This window comes from Astatotilapia calliptera, chromosome 2 (genome assembly GCF_964374335.1).
Source record: "Astatotilapia calliptera chromosome 2, fAstCal68.1, whole genome shotgun sequence".
Classification (NCBI taxonomy): Eukaryota; Metazoa; Chordata; class Actinopteri; order Cichliformes; family Cichlidae; genus Astatotilapia; species Astatotilapia calliptera.
The window spans coordinates 22,476,272-22,492,644 of record NC_137423.1 but is presented as its reverse complement, the minus strand read 5'-3'; the positions used below and the strand labels follow the sequence as shown (position 1 = coordinate 22,492,644).

Sequence of the window (16,373 nt, the reverse complement as noted above, 5' to 3'; positions counted from 1 at the left end):
GACTGAGGCTACGTCCACACGTACACGGGTGTTTTTGAAAACGGAGGTTTTCCGTTTTCGTTTTAAAAAATAATCCCGTCCACACATAAAGGCAGAAATGAAGGAAAACGCTGCTATGAACATGCCAAAGCAGCAGGTGGCGCTAGATTCCTAACCGTGCAGAAATGTTGGCCAATCAGAAGTCTAGAAGCCTCGGTGGGAAAAAGAAAACAAAGCTGGGGCATAGAAGCAGAACCGAGTCGTACGTGTGGAGGGACAGTAACTGTGTGTATATGTAAGCATTTAAACACTGCAGAGAGTAGAATTGACAGTAACAGTATTGTAGAAATTCATTTCACCGAAACAATAACGTGGCGCACAGTGTGACGTCAAAAAATACGCACACCTTTGACGCTGCGTTTTCTCCGTTTTTCTAGTCCACACGTAAATGCAAAAACTGAGTTTTTAAAAATCTTCGTTTTCAGTGACCAAAAACGCCGTTTACGTGTGGACGAAAGGTGCAAACGCATAGAAAAATCTGCGTTTTCAAAAATACCCGGGTACGTGTGGACGTAGCGCATGCACCAGTTTATTGTATTTCCAGACTTGCTTTCGGCACAATTTACAGTGCACGCTACTCTGTTTTTTGTCAGACTTGAAATAGCCGAAATACCTTCACACTACGGAGCTTCTATGGCTCTTCCGTTTGACAATCTCTCCGGCATTGGAACCATCATCTGTTTTCTCTTCGGTCATGCTCGGTTGATTTTTCTAGTCGGCACACTCATTTCCTCCATTACCCGGGCGGTACGGTGGCTGGCTGCTTCCCAAACAAATACACATGTGCGGCTTGGCACTTGTGCTGTACGTAACAAGTCACGTGACGTGACGCTGCGGCTGTGATTGGTTCGGCTCTGCGCTACTTAATTTGGATTGGCTGTTCTTTTTTTTCTTTTTTTTTAAAGAGGACAAGAGCGGCGAGGTCTATCACGATAGTTGAATTTTTCTATCGAGAAAAAGTTATATCGCGATACATATCGTTATCGTTCTATCGCCCAGCTCTAGTTCTCAGTCATCCAGTCCAAGCTTTGCAAAGAGCTTGGAAAGAAAATGTTCTGGACTTCTGCTTCTTCTTGCTTGAAGATGTTTCACCTCTCATCCAGAAGCTCATCCAAGAAGCTTCTTGGATGAGAAGCTTCAAGCAAGTTAAGGAAGTCCAGACGCTTTTCTTTCCAAGCTCCTTAGACTATTCAGTATGTCCTGAAACCAGCGCCTGAGTTTTTAAAGTCATCAGGTCAGCATTCACTGAGGTTGTCGCCCTCTGTTGGCCTCTAAAATGAATGATGTTCAGGGCTCGTCTGTGTTGGGTTCACTTTTCAGACACAAAGCTGTTTCCATCTTTTATCTACTGTCTATGTTCACAACCGTGACGGTAACAGCACGACACCGAGCGGGCTTTAGGACCATGCGCTGAAGTCAGCTCAGGCAATAGCAATATTATGGCTGCTTAACCTGAGAGCTACTGACGGACAGCTCCAACCTTATGAGCCAATTTAACGCCTTTTATAACACTGTTGTGCACATATTCTAGTGCTGGTAGTTTAGCCGTGGCTGGAAGCTTAGCTGCCGATGGAGCACATCCGACTGCCAAAGGTAACCGCGGGTCTGGCTGCAGTGATTTGCTACATTTCCGCACTGTACCGCCACTGGCGCTCCAGCAGCAAAGCGTCATGCGCACTCTAAGATCAAATCTAAAGTCAAATAAATAAGACAAACATCTGTCTCAATCCAAAGGACGCGTGCTGCTGTGTTCGCCACGTTGGCAGTAAAGTCACTGCTTTGAGGATGTGTTTCTCTGTCATCTCACACATATGTGCAGCTGTGTCAAACACGCGTGAGATGTGCAGAGGATGAGGCTGTTTTGATGCTGTCCTTCCTCCTCCCCCTTCCAGGTGGAGAATGTCAAGCTGCTTGACAGAATCTCCCACAGAAGGAGGAGGGTGGGCACCCTGTACCTGACTGCCACACACACCATCTTTGTGGAGAGCGAGGCCGGAGTGCGCAATGAAACATGGGTAGGGATCACAGCCCGTGATAAGCAGTCTGTTTGAAGAGAAAAAAATGTTAAGCGTGCGTCACCAGCAGGCTGCAAGACTAACATTTTGCAATCCTCCAAAGCACACTTCAGTAAATTTGTTTTTTTTAACCTTTGCTCAGGTACTTCACAGTTTGGTGTGCAGTGTGGACAAACTGGCTGCAACTCCTTCAGGATTTCCTCTGCTTATTCACTGCAAGAACTTCCAGGTTCTTCATTTTATCATTTCTAAAGAGCAGGAATGCCACGATATTCATCTGTCCCTGCAGCGGCTCTCCCAGCCAGGTGAGCTCTGTCATTATGTCAGCAAAGGCTTGGACTGTATTCCTCTTTGATTATCTTCTTTTTTCTTTATGCCAGCATTTCTGTATCACTGTAAATATCCTAAATATCCTGTAAATATCTGCTCATTTGGTCTAGTTTTCATCTCCTCTGCTTTTGCAACACTTTGGCCTTTTGGACTGAAACAAGTTGAAGGTTGTGCTCATCAGCCTTTAGCTGTCAGTCCCTGTTTTGTCTTTCAGAGAGTTATGACGAGCTGTACTGCTTCTCCTATAAGCCAAATGTTGATGAGAAGGAGAGACGACAGGAATGGGACTTCTTGGACCTCAAGGCTGATTACAGCAGAATGGGACTCCCAAGCTCTCTGTGGAAACTCTCCCCAGTTAACCAACACTACAAGGTCACTGAGCTGGCCTTAGATGCACATTCATCCTAATATGGACAGCTATGCCTAAAGGTTTGTTTGGTCTTTTTTTCTAAAGGTGAGTGACACTTACCCTGCTGACCTGTTTGTACCCGAGAGTGCCACACCACCGGTCATAGTGGGGAGCTCCAAATTCAGAAGCAGAGGCAGATTTCCTGCCCTGTCATACTACTGCAAAGACAATCATGTAAGTTTATTACAGAGTATTTCTCTTTTTATTTCCCATACACTTCCAATCTGCCCCATAGTAATACAAGGGATATGAAGTGATGCTAACAGAGCTAAAATCTCCAGTCCTGCACAACGAAAAACTTTGCAGGAGCTGAGGTAAGAGATTATTTACAGGTATATAAAATAAGTTTTGAATGCTTCACTTGGACCGTTTTAGCCACAAAAGTGAGAAAAGTTGGTCTGTTCTTAAGATGAACATGAGTCACTGCTGTCAGGAAATCTTTTCCCATTTCCACGTGAAAGCAGCATCTTCATGATGATTGGCCGGTAGAGAAACAGCACCAGATTCTGTATTTGTCTGAGGTCATGTATTCAGATTCAGATATCTTAATTAATCCCAAAAAAGCAATAGTGGCGACCTGAGAGCAACTTCCTGACAAAATGTGGTCAAGATGGTTGATAATGTATTTTGCCTTCTTAATAAATACATTCTTAATAAATGTTTTTTAGCAGGGGTAAGATATGACCCTGCTAAATACTGTTCCTCTTCTTCAACTTCTTTTTTACAGCCTTGTGTTACAAGGCTGTAAAAAAGAAAGCAAGACAGACGTCCATTTGGTCATTAAATAACAACATGAATCGTTACTGTCTCCCTGATCTTGGCTTCATATTTGTGAAAGTCGTATATCTGACACGAGAAAAAGCCAAAGTGCTCATAATTTATTTTATTAATCCATAATTCGACGTTTAGGAGTGCTTTATGTGTGTGAGGTCAGCTTCCCAGGGTTCAGGGTCCTGCTTGTGCAGTTCAGCGCATACAAAAAGCTCCACTTTAGTTCATGTGCCCAAGGGGAGAGCCACACAGTGATCTCTGGCTATTTCCCATGTTGCTATTAAATGTGGAGATATGAGAAACTGTGTGGTTGAATAATTTAAATTGAACATGCAGGGGAAGGAAAAGTACTGTGAATTTCAACTCGTCCTAATTCTCATATATTAGACTGGTTATTGTGCGTGTGCACTGAATGCTGTGAACTGATGAGGATGAGTCCCTGTATGAAGCCTAGCTCCTCTTGCTTCCTCGCAGGCTGCCATCTGCCGCAGCAGCCAGCCCCTGTCAGGTTTCAGCGCTCGCTGCCTGGAGGATGAACAGATGCTTGAGGCCATCTTGAGGTCCAATCCCTGCAGTGACTTCATGTATGTGGTGGATACCAGGCCTAAGGTGAGCCCTTTGTATCTAAAGGAAAGGCCTGCAAGTGTTTAAAGCATCAACTGTATATTCAGCTGGGATTTATTTTTCCAGACTGTGCGCTGCCGGCTGAAGATCTCACAGCAAACGCTTTGAAAACATCCCAGATCTCTGCTAGGTGTTATATGATCAGTATTGATGGCAATGTTTCTGCAACATATGCGTTTTATGTAATTTGGCCTCTGAAAGTGTTTGAACTCAGTAGTTTGCTTTGCTTCTAGATCACCATAACTTTGCCTCTACACAGCAAAGCCAATGAGCATGAAATAACAACTCCCTAAACAGAGACATCCACTGAAATTCATCATTTTCCCTTTCTTTATATCTTATGAAGATCACGTCTCTATAACTCTTTTTGAACCATGGCCAGCACAGTGGCGCAGTGATTAGCACGGTTGCCTCACAAAAAGAGGGTCCTGAATTTGATTCCACCACCTGGCCGGGCTCTTTCTGTGTGGAGTTTGCATGTTTGCCCCCATGTTTGCGTGGATTCTCTCCACGTACTGTCTCTCTGTGTTATCCCTGGCGCCCTGTCCAGGGTGTACCCTGCTTCTCGCCCTATGTTAGCTGGGATAGGCTCCAACCCTTGACAAGGATAAGTGGAAGACTATGAACTGCTTTATGTTTGGACACTGCTTCAACTCCGTACTCAGACCATTCCACAGTTTCACTCCACGCACAGAAACACAAAAACTTTTCCTGGTAGTTCACACATTCACAAAACCACCTGGTAGTTCATTACTTTTTGCTTTGAACAGAAATTGTGCTATTTGGAATTCCATTAGATCTGCAAATTTCAGTATTTCAAACTGTAAGAATAGTGAGTTTGTATAATTCTCTGATTCCAGACTTCTGCACAACAGCTTAAGTAAAGGGAAACCAGCGAACGGTATGGTAATATGGGGAGATGTACAGTCTAATGCCTGCTTTGCCTTGTTTAGTATTGCAATGCTTCTTGATACATTGGAATGAAAATATCTTACGTGTGCTCTCCAATTAAGTCTCTCATCTGTTATTACCCCAAGAAATATATTTTCATTGACTCTTTATTCTTTATGCCAACACAGAGGATTTTAAAATGTGACCGTGATGATATGTACAAAAGCACAGCCTCACCTGCACATTGCATCTACAGGATCAGTCCTACATTTGTCTCGATCTATTATTGTCTCTCCATTTGCCCTCTATTTGTTTAATATGCATTTTGAGCGACATATCGTGGTGAAAAACGACTCCCAAGGTTCCTCACATTGTTACTGGAGGCTAAGGTAATGCCATTCAGAGTAAGCATCTGGTTGATACCATATTTCTAAGATTTTTAGGGCCGAGTACAATAACCTCAGTTTTATCTTAAATAAAGAAGCAGAAAATTAGAGGTCATCAAAGTCTCTATGTCTTGAAGACATTCCTTCCGATAACTAATTAGCAGAGGTGTGGACTCGAGTCACATGACTTGGACTCGAGTCAGACTCGAGTCATTAATTTTATGACTTTAGACTTGACTTGAAAAAATGTTCTAAGACTTGTGACTTGACTTGGACTTTTACACCAATGACTTGGGACTTGAATTGGACTTGAACCGGTTTACTTGAAAAGACTTGATATTTTACCCCAAATATAAAATTTAACATGCATATTATATAGAGATTGAAAATGTGACGTCATTCACGGGTAGAACCGCAAAGGATTCTGGGAACTCGTGGCAAGCGGTACTAGCGCACGCAGGCTTTCAATTAAAATCAGTTATACAGCGATAAAAAGAAACACAAGAAGCCGTTGTATTATTAACTGCAATAGCCGGTCGCATGACAGCCACGGGAAGCCGACGGGTAAAGAGATCGGTTGTTATCGGATTACGTCGTTGAAGAGAAATTGTTCAAGCCATGTTTCCGAAGTAACAAAGATGCGACGGATGGCCTGGATTGCAGCCATTCAAAGATCAAATATAACGTCCCAGAACACTCCAGCTCACAGGTTAGTCTGCTCCAAGCATTTACACGAAGGTCAGTGTTTTTTAGTAGTTAATACGTCATTTTCATAACATAATTGGTGATATAGGTTACAAGCAAGTCTGGCGCTGAACTGAAATGGTCGCGCTATGCTCCTTTGTTTATTGTGCATAAATAGTGAATTGTCCTGACACAATATTGCGTTTCGCTTCTGTTATTATGGTACATTGACAAAAACATATGCTTTTATTCACAGGATAAAACAGTTGTTTTGTATCACCAATTGCCCAGTACGATTACAGCATACAGTATTATTGTCACTGCTACATTTCTGTGATGCTACCAGAAATTATTTCCACTACTAATTAATTACCGTTGAGCTCAAAGGTCCTATTAATAAACGGTTAAGGAATGTGTATTTATGACGACGATTTGTGAGACTGGTAAACTTATGATACGTACGATGGTCTTTCGTTCTACACGGTGCGTTTCAAGGTCCTGTACCCATCTGTCGGTAAACTGTACCTGGGCTTGTTGCAGTGACCGGAAGTTACTAAACTTCATGAGTGTGTGCACTCACTCCAAGAAGCGTATAATTATAAATATGCATATAAATATGCTAAGATGAGATAGCTGACTTCATCTAACTAGCAAATGTTGTCCAGGCTACGTTGGTGATACAGTTTTTTTAATGTGTATGATATTTTTGTCATGCGATTTTAAAGCCAGTCCTACAACCGCATCCAAGAATAACATGCAGCTTATCTCAGAACTGTCGGTGAAAATTATTCTTGGAGCTAGGTTTAATTGAGCTGCATTTTAAAGAGGTGCAATTTCACAATTTGTGTATATTTTCTAAGTTCACTATTTTGTCATGTGTTGAGAAAAACACAGATTTAAAAATTACATGGTCTAATATTTACATTTAGCATAACTGCAACATGCTTTTTTCGTTTTGTTTTTTTTTAAAGACTCGAAAGGACTTGAAATTCAAAGTTTCAGACTTGTGACTTGACTCGGACTTTTACACCAGTGACTTGAGACTCGACTCTGACTTGCCTGACATTACTTGAGACTTGACTTGAGACTTGAGGATAAAGACTTGAGACTTACTTGAGACTTGCAAAACAATGACTTGGTCCCACCTCTGCTAATTAGTGTGTGTTATCTGGCTTCATTGATAAATAAAGTTCTGTGTCATCTGCATAGCAGTGCAAATGTATGCTACGCCCTCTAATGATACTGCCTAAGGGAAGCATGTATAATGGAAACAGAATTGGTCTCAGCACAGAACCCTGTGGAACTCCAAAACTGACCTTAGTGTGTGAGGAGGACTCTTCATTTAAATTAACAAATTAAAGTCTATTAGATAGATGTGATTCAAACTACTACAGCACAGCACCTTTAATACCTGCAGCATCCTCTTATCGTGAGTGGTATATCTACCAATTCTGGTATTCTATGGCAAATGCCAATTTAGCTCCATGGTCTGGACAGTGAGCACAGAGCCCGCTAAAGGATGTCGGGCCCTCTGGCCTTCCTCGTGATATCTGATGTCTCGTCCTGCTGATGGGTTAAGGACCTTCTATGGCCCTGTCCAGCTCTGGAATCTCCTTCATGCTCTTCAGACTTGGCTGCAAGACACAGCAAATCATCTGATTGATGTGCCATCGTGGAAGAGTTGGACTCCTCGTGTTAGATGCAGTGCATCTAACTAAATGCATAAATTGTGAAAAAATAATGAATGAAAATGTCTGTGGCTCCCATCTGTAAAATCATTCCTGATGTGGGGGCTTTTCTCATTGTTGCCCCTCTAGTGTACCTGTTGTCAATTCATAGGAATAACAGTACCTTCTGCTACCCAACTGACAGGATCAATATCCCAGAAGTTTAATCAACTTGATCCTATAGTCTGATTCTTCCTTTATAGTATAATGGGAGGAGGGAAATAAGTTTTAGATACACTATGTTACTATAGTCCAGTATTGCTACTATAAGTTGTAAAACCAGCCTCTTTCTGAGATTACAGATTGTCGGGATTCTTGAATGACAGCTGGATAAAAAAAACTGACAGAATTTTTTTTTCTAGCTGAATGCGATCGCAAACCGAGCTGCAGGAAAAGGGTATGAAAACGAAGACAACTACTCCAACATCAAATTCCAGTTTGTTGGGATCGAGAACATCCATGTCATGAGGAACAGCCAGCAGAAAATGCTGGAAGGTAATTACTATGTAATTATCATTTAGCTATAATGACAGCTTGAGCTGGGTTTTTATTTGCTTGACAGCAAATAAAAAACCAGCTCAAGCTGTCAAAAATGTTTCACCACATCATATTTTACACAGATGTTCTGGCATTGTCTGTTTAAATTGGCCGCATCGTCACATTACTAAAGCAGAGCGGGTCCCCCGTGGGGTTTTTTCATATGCAGTCACGCAGAGTGAACTGTGCTGGAATCAAGCCTCAAATGAGCCCACAGGAGAATTTCTGGGTATTGTGCAGGGGTGCTCCTAGGAAGACTTTGAATCCATCTGGGTTTTATTTCAGAGCTATTTTGGTTTCCCGGAGCGGACAAAACCCCGGACATTATCCCCCAAAGAGAGACAGAGGGCGTGAGAATGATGCGATTTCAAGCCTGAAAAGTTATAGCTGCTCTCAGTTGTGATAACTCTTTGCCCACTAGCAGCACAAGGGAAGTCTTTAAATGCTGGAGACAGTGCCTTGCCCTTTCACGTCTGCCCTCTGCCTTCTTCTCTCTGCCCGGTTGCATACTTCAATAAGATTAAGAAGACCCCCCTCCCGCCTGACAGCAAAGCCTCAAACATCTCTTCTTAGTGCAAGTCCACTGTGCGAAGTGTTACAAAACCTTAGAGGCTAAAATGAACCCGTTCACCTGCTTCTCTGTTATCAGCTCTTACAGGTCAGCAAACTGATGTAGTATCAACATAAAACCCACTTTGTCCACACCTCAGTGAGTAATCTGAGGGTTACAGTTTTCTAAAGGTGATTTGTGACCATTAGTGTAATATAGTCTCATCAGCTGAGTTCGATTGAGTTCGTGTCACGCTGCCTGTGAGTGAACCTGACGATGGAAAATGTTTGGAAAATAATTTAAATACATTTTACAATGAAACGACACAGTGAGCCTGCAGCCGTTGGCACTAGAGGGAAAAGTTAGTGCATCATTAAAATGAAAAGGATTCATCCTCTGGGGAACCATTACTGTCTGGGCAAATTGATGGCAGTTGAATAAGTGAACTGAAGTGGTTTTATATTGCTCATCCCCAAGTGGCTGTTGCTGGTGTGAACAAAGCCATCGCCAGTGGGAACAAATAACATGAGAAGATAAACAGAATCTGCTTTAAAAAAGCAAAATATGCTCGGGTGACCCGTATGTTGTCTCAGCGTGCACAGATTCCCTGTAAACTTGTCTCTGCTGCTGTCAGTGTTCTGTGAGGTTTTAATAAAGTCCTGCGATCAGGTATGCTCCGTGTTTCCTGACAGTGAGACAGCTGTGTTGTGGTTACAGTGTGTGAGCTGCGTTCCCCCTCCATGTCTGACTTCCTGGAGGGTCTGGAGAGCTCAGGCTGGCTGAAGCACATCAAAGCTGTTTTGGATGCAGGCATCTTCATCGCCAAGGTCAGTCTGGAGGCTAATCCTCACTGTCTGCCTCACCGTTGCCCTCAATATTGGTTTAGGTGTGGGTTTGTTTGTGTTTTGTATCTTCTGTGTGTCTGTGTGAAACCAACATCATCCATCTTTGCAGGGACGATACGAGAAGCCCTTGAGGCTTTCCCCCAGATTTACACGAATGAGCCACAACCACTGACAGATGAAGTGGTTATCATATTTATCATCTCATTACAATGTACAGCGGTCCCTCTTTTATCATGGGAGTTACATTTTAAAAATAACCGGTGAAATCCACAAAGTAGCCAACTTTATTCTTTACAATTATTATAGATGTTTTAAGGCTGTAAAACCCCTCACTACACAATTTATACACTTTTCTCAGACAGGCATGAACATTTTCACACTTTTCTCTCTAGTTTAAACACTCTCAAAGTTCAAACCTTTGTAGAAAAATAAGTCCAGTATCATAGAATGAAACCAAAGATCAAACCCTGTTTTCAGGTCCAGAACATGGGAATAGAGCAGCTGTGAGAGAATCCAATCAATGGTACAGAAGTGGAGGAAGCAAGAAGAATGAGTTGAGGAAAGTTTGACTTATCTGACTGTTTTGTTTCACTTAATGCACCTTATAATCCGTAGCGTCTACCTTCCTTTAGCATGTCCAGAAGTCCAACATTTTGTGCGATGGTTAGCATCTTTCTCTGCCTTCTGGGTGCTACCGCAGGTGTCTTTGATGGTGCAAAAGGTTTCATCGACATTGTTGTGTTTGTATGGGAGAAAACTTACAAACATACAGTACAGCACTTCAGAGCAGAGTGGGTTTGTTTTGCATGTTTTAACTAAGAGATGGGCCTGACAGCAAAACTGTATGCTCATTGGCTAACAGCGTGTGATTGGCACCAAGCATATCCATCGAATGATCAGTGTCAATAAAATTAACTTTATGTCTTATTCAATATTACCTGAAACTTATTACTGAACCTATAAATTTAACAGGAAGATGTTCACTGGGGTCAACGAGACAACAAGCCGAGGACCGTTTTCCCATAGACTCCTATACAACCACGAGTGTTTTGGAAAGCCAACATTGTTGCCCCCTGCTGGCCATTATAAAGAATGCAGGTTTAAGACATTTCAGTGTTGGCTTCACACTTCAGATCCACAACTTCCTCCATGTTTTATACTGTCTGCACCTCAAAACCACCTTTGTGGTGTTTTTAGCTACAGCAGATTACTCCTCGACCACATTTTGTTATGATACCATCACGAATGTACACAGAAAGACACACACAGACTGATACCGTCTGCGCTGCTGTGGCTTTTTAATAATGTTCCAAATTATCCAAGGGAGAAAGGAGTGTCATTAAAGAAATTGTGTGGGTCTTCTAATTAAAACATCATGATTGTACTTTTTTAATAACACGTCTCTCAGGTTTGAGGTAATACAGCTAAAATTAGTAAAAGGTCAGTATGGGGTACGGGGTTCCTGTGATTAAAACTTATCTGATGACTGGCTGGTTTTCTTCTCACAGCTGCTGTAAAATAGCGTCTGTGTGCAAAGCAGAGGTACGTATAGTGCACAAGTGGAAAATCACCACATCTAATTTTGGACGTTTTATTTGTCTGTGTGTGTGTGTGTGTGTGTGTGTGTGTGTGTGTGTGTGTGTGTGTGTGTGTGTGTGTGTGTGTGTGTGTGTGTGTGTGTGTGTGTGTGTGTGTAGGCTGTTGCAGAGGAGGGCGTCAGCGTCCTTATTCACTGTTCAGATGGGTGGGACCGTACTTCTCAGGTGTGTTCAGTGGCCTGTGTGCTGCTGGACCCCTACTACAGGACCCTCAGAGGATTCATGGTACATACTGGAGCTTTTTTAATTTAAGATACAGAGCGGGGTTACAGCTCAGTGGTATCATGTTAATATATCCAAATGCATTCTGGCTTTACATCAAAGGGGGTCATACTAGGCTCACGCTGCTTGTTTGTTTAATCCAAAGCTATCTTTACTGGCTAATGTGAAATACACCAGAAAAATAAATAAAACACAGAAGCCTACTTTTGAGAAATCCCCCTGGAGTCGGGGGGGAAATTACCCCACAAAGTGGGTGTGGAGGTTCAGTCGTTCTTCCCGTGACTCAAAGTCATCTTGCTTGTGTTTTAACACTTTTCTTTCTGCATTTAGGTTCTCATAGAAAAAGACTGGGTCTCATTTGGACACAAGTTCTCCCACAGGTCTGCCTCTGAAACGTGACTTTCATGGCATCTGCTGGATGTGGTTTAAATCTTCTGATTTCATTCCATGCATCTCTTTTCCAGATGCAAACACGTGGTTGGAGACCCCAAAGAGGTGTCTCCCATCATCGATCAGTTGCTGGAGTGCGTGTGGCAGCTGATGGAGCAGTTCCCCTGTGCCTTTGAGTTTAACGAGAGGTTTCTAATCACTATACACAATCACTTCTACTCCTGCCAGTTTGGCAACTTCATTGGAAACAACCAGAGGGAGAGGATAGAGCTGAGGTGAGATTTAAACCTGCAGACACCATGTTGGGAGAAGATTGTCTTTTTGTCTTTCCCCTGACCTTATTCTCATATTTATTTCCCTGTCTTCCATTTGGACTTCACATAGAGTTCATGAGAGGACTCATTCTTTGTGGAGTTATCTATGGGCGAACCGTACAGACTACACCAACCCCCTGTACAGGCCAAACCACAGCCAGACTCAAGGGCTCCTCCGTGCATCAACTTCCCCCTACAGTTTTAAGTAAGTTCTCTCCAACCGCACCAGCTCACACAGCATCACTTGAACCCTGGTATGTGCACTCTAATCAGGAAGATAATCATTATGTGAAAGGTAAAGACATTCATTGAAATTTTATTCTGCTGATGCATTTCTCTTTTTTTATGGAGATTTTGGAAAGGGCTGTACAACCGTTTTGACCATGGGATGCATCCTCGGCAGTCCGTAGAGGATTATCTACGGGCCATCCAGGAGGAGACACAGCAGCTGGAGGAGCAGCTTTCTTCACACACACAGGTAGGACAGGGCTATGCTGATCTGCCACAAGCTTAAAGCCATTTAAAAAAGGCCATAGGTGTAACAGAAATTGCTGAAAACCTGATGCTGGCTATAATAAAACAATGTTTTGGAGCTTGCTATGTAGCAGCAGAGTAGTCAGAATTCCCATGTTGATTCCTGTGGTCCTACAAACTGTGGTATGCATGTGCAAAGTAATGAAAGAAGGAGGACTTGTCTGATCACATTTTTTCTTTTACACTGACATATCTTTTGTTTACCTGAGAAGGAGATAACATCAGCGTGACCCGTGGGAGGAAGACAAACTAGCTGAGGTGGCGTGATGCTCAAAGGTCACTGGTTACTTTGGCAACCAGTGACCTAAACTTCGCTGCATGTCACATTCACCCCAACATGGCAGTTATATTCCCTCTTCCAGCAGGATAATGCAGCTCAGCAAATTCCCCAGACCTTCCCAAATTCTCCAGTATGTGCAGCATGCTGAAAAAAACGTAATTCCTTGTGAGTAAATTTAACAACCTGTGCACAAAGAAGCCATCACGCGTGCGAGGATATACTAAAAACTGGCACAGGATTACTTTAAAGCTGAAGAAATCTTTCAAATCGGATATTCTAGGAAAAGTTTTGGAGCCTTTTTATAACTTCTGACATAAATATTATTCCATGCTAATGTGATGCCAAAGGTTCTGGAGCCTGTCTCTGGATGGGTCGCAACTGTTTTGACAGCACGGGGGAGGGGCTGCACTATATTAGGGAGGTGATTTTAATATTGTGGCTGATCACCGTGCATTCATACTACAAGTCAAAGGAAAAAAAGAAAATTCCACCTGGATGTTTTTGTGATTATAGAAAATGACTGTTGTCTTCATTTCTTACATTATCAATAGAAGATTTCTGAGCTGGAGCAGGAGCAGGAGTGCAGTGATTCCTGCAAAGCAGCCGCCTTTGATAAGAGCCCCACGGTTTGGGCTCCTGGTAACAACCTCGGTCTAGCCAACACTCCTCAGGACTACACCGGCGGCTTCATCACCGGCAGCCCCTGTCAGCCTAAAGGACCAGACAGCATCCTCCTGCCAAAGAGCACGAACCAAATATCTGACGCCAGCTTCTCCAACGGCAGCGACCAGGAGTCTGGGATCGCGGACCTGAGCTGCCGTTCACCTCTCAGCGAGGACAGCACCAGGGATCCGGACTCCGATGAGGCAGCCTACTCGGCTGCCTGAGGACGTGTAGCATTGGCTGGGAGGCGCAATGCTAGCCAGACGTCACCTGAGCGACACTGAACAAACACTACCATTACGTTGATCGTGTGACCCGACTATTGGCCAATTTCAGTGCGGGTTTTGTTGGGGTTGCACGATTTGCTTACACTTTTGTTTGCATGCATGGTGGACTTTCCATGTTCCTGCATTCCTTCGTGTTCATAGTTGTTTCCTGTAGCAGACTGCATTTAACCTTGTCTCAGTTAAAGAGTCCAAAGAAAGCTTACATTTTTGGACATTTTAATCCATATTCAACAGAAAGTAGGAGCAAGACTGACTCTCTGCAGTTTACTGTATTTCTAATGATAAGCCATGTAAGTGCTTCTATTCAGTAGATATTTGGCTTTACAATGTAAACACCTTAACAGTGTAAAATGACATGACGTGTGCTCTGAACATAGGCCAGTAATACATGGTATTAGTTAACATTTAATGCTGAAAGAGTGGCAGTGATTCTGATATGCCCAAATGTAGCAGCACTTCAACCCCAAAGGACTATATTTATGACTGAGGTGAACTCACTCTGCAGGCCACAGTGACCTCAGCTGGGGCTGGGAGTCATTACACTCTAATAACCAGCGGTCAGTGGTTTGTTTTCAGCACCTTGCGGTCCACTCCTGAATATTTCAGCATATTATAGGATTTCACGGGGTTTTACTGCCAAGGGACGTAAAAGGAAGCTTTTGAAAAGACAAAGTGATTTAATAAACGTCTGTGCAGCGTGTTTCGACATCAGTGCATGACTGAACTACCGGACTGAACACACAAACATGGTGCTGCTTAGGGCAGCAGATGACCAACAGAGACTCCTTTAGTGTTTGTGTTATCTCAGCTGTCCAACTGGCAGTAAAGCTGCTTGCTATAGTAGTGCAGTACCCATTATTGTTTTGGTGAACTCCTGCTAAAGAACAGTGCAAAGATTACTGGGCAAAGCATGTGAAAATATTTTTGTACTATAACCTATTTTTGTCTCCTCTGACCTCGCTTTAAATGTTTGTTTTGTTGTTGTTTTTTCAGTGTCTAAAATGTCTGAGTCATACCAAATTCTGTCCTTGTATTAAAAAAAATACCAGAAAAAAGCCTTAAAGCGTTCTGATGCTGCTCTCATTTGTTCAGTTGGATCACGATAAGTTTGCAAAAGTGCTCGAAAGGCAATCTTATGTAAATTTAAGTCAGTTTTCTGCCATATACTTACTTTTTTCTTGTTTTATTTAAGTGGGAATAGAGTCAGATTACAATATCACATTCAGAAATGGAGAACAGTGTAAGTAAACTCAGCCACTGCACAAAATGAGAGTCTTTGCTAAAGTGTGCTGTTATTGTGCCATTTGTGTATTCAGGTCACCCGTTCTCCTGATCTAATTTTGTTTCTCTAGTCAGATACTCGAGCAGCTGCCTCATAAATGCACAGTCTGACATTATTTACACAAAGCAGTAAGGCTCAAATCCTTCATCTGAAAACAATTTATTTGATATTTGGACTTAATCACCATAAAACAGATTTGCATTACATCATCAGGTAGGTAAAGATAAGAGATAAGATAAGATAAGCTTTATTAGTCCCACACGTGGGAAATTTGTTTTGTCAGTAAATGGCAGCATAGACTGCCCCTCATTTTAGGGATGAATGATGAAGACTTCAATGTCCTTGTTGTTGCTGCACAGCTGTGCTGGCGGGGAGCCAGACCCCAAAGCGCTGCCACCACCAGCAGTCCTGCTCCATGGCTCATTCAGCTGTTTTATTATGGGTGTGAGTTTTTGGTTTATCATTGTAGTCTTTACAAAATGTACAGATTAAACCAAACCTCTACTAAAAACTGAACAGACAGTTGGCTAAGTAAGTAAAGTAAGTCAAATTTTATTTATATAGCACCTTTCAAGACAAAGATCACAAAGTGCTTCACAAAAAATACCGGGGCATTTAAAAAAACAGACAAAAAGTTAACCCAACACAATTCCAAAAACATGAGTTTTTAGTTGTTGTTTTTTTTTTTAAACAACAACAACTCCTGAAGACAGGAGGTAAAGACTGCGGTTGACTGTTGTTGAGGAGATCCTACTGCTGGAAAAACTGAAACTACAGACTGAGCATGAAAAGAGCACGTTTTAAAAGACTGGGACAAATGGTTGACATATAAAGTGAAGGAAGGACATAAGTAATTTTAATTACTAAAAGAGACAGATTTGATTCACACTGCAGGCTTAGGACTGTTTATATGTTTATGTATCTATTTTTTAGTCTTAGATAGCTTCCAGTTTTGTTCTGGCGTTTTCCTAATTATCATTATCTTTTTATGCTTA

General features: G+C 42.3%; 1 protein-coding gene across 1 annotated transcript; it reads left to right on the top strand.

Annotated features, from left to right (window-relative positions):
• The first annotated feature begins 1,454 nt into the window (after positions 1-1,454).
• mtmr7a (myotubularin related protein 7a) lies at positions 1,455-15,159 on the top strand. The gene is made up of 14 exons (XM_026187770.2): positions 1,455-1,632; positions 1,932-2,054; positions 2,197-2,359; positions 2,599-2,756; positions 2,839-2,967; positions 4,039-4,173; positions 8,239-8,371; positions 9,681-9,790; positions 11,506-11,631; positions 11,959-12,008; positions 12,093-12,293; positions 12,403-12,537; positions 12,684-12,810; positions 13,698-15,159. Exons 1-14 carry the CDS (start codon positions 1,609-1,611, stop codon positions 14,031-14,033), a joined length of 1,950 nt encoding a protein of 649 aa, XP_026043555.2. The 5' UTR covers positions 1,455-1,608; the 3' UTR covers positions 14,034-15,159.
• Positions 15,160-16,373: the final 1,214 nt, after the last annotated feature.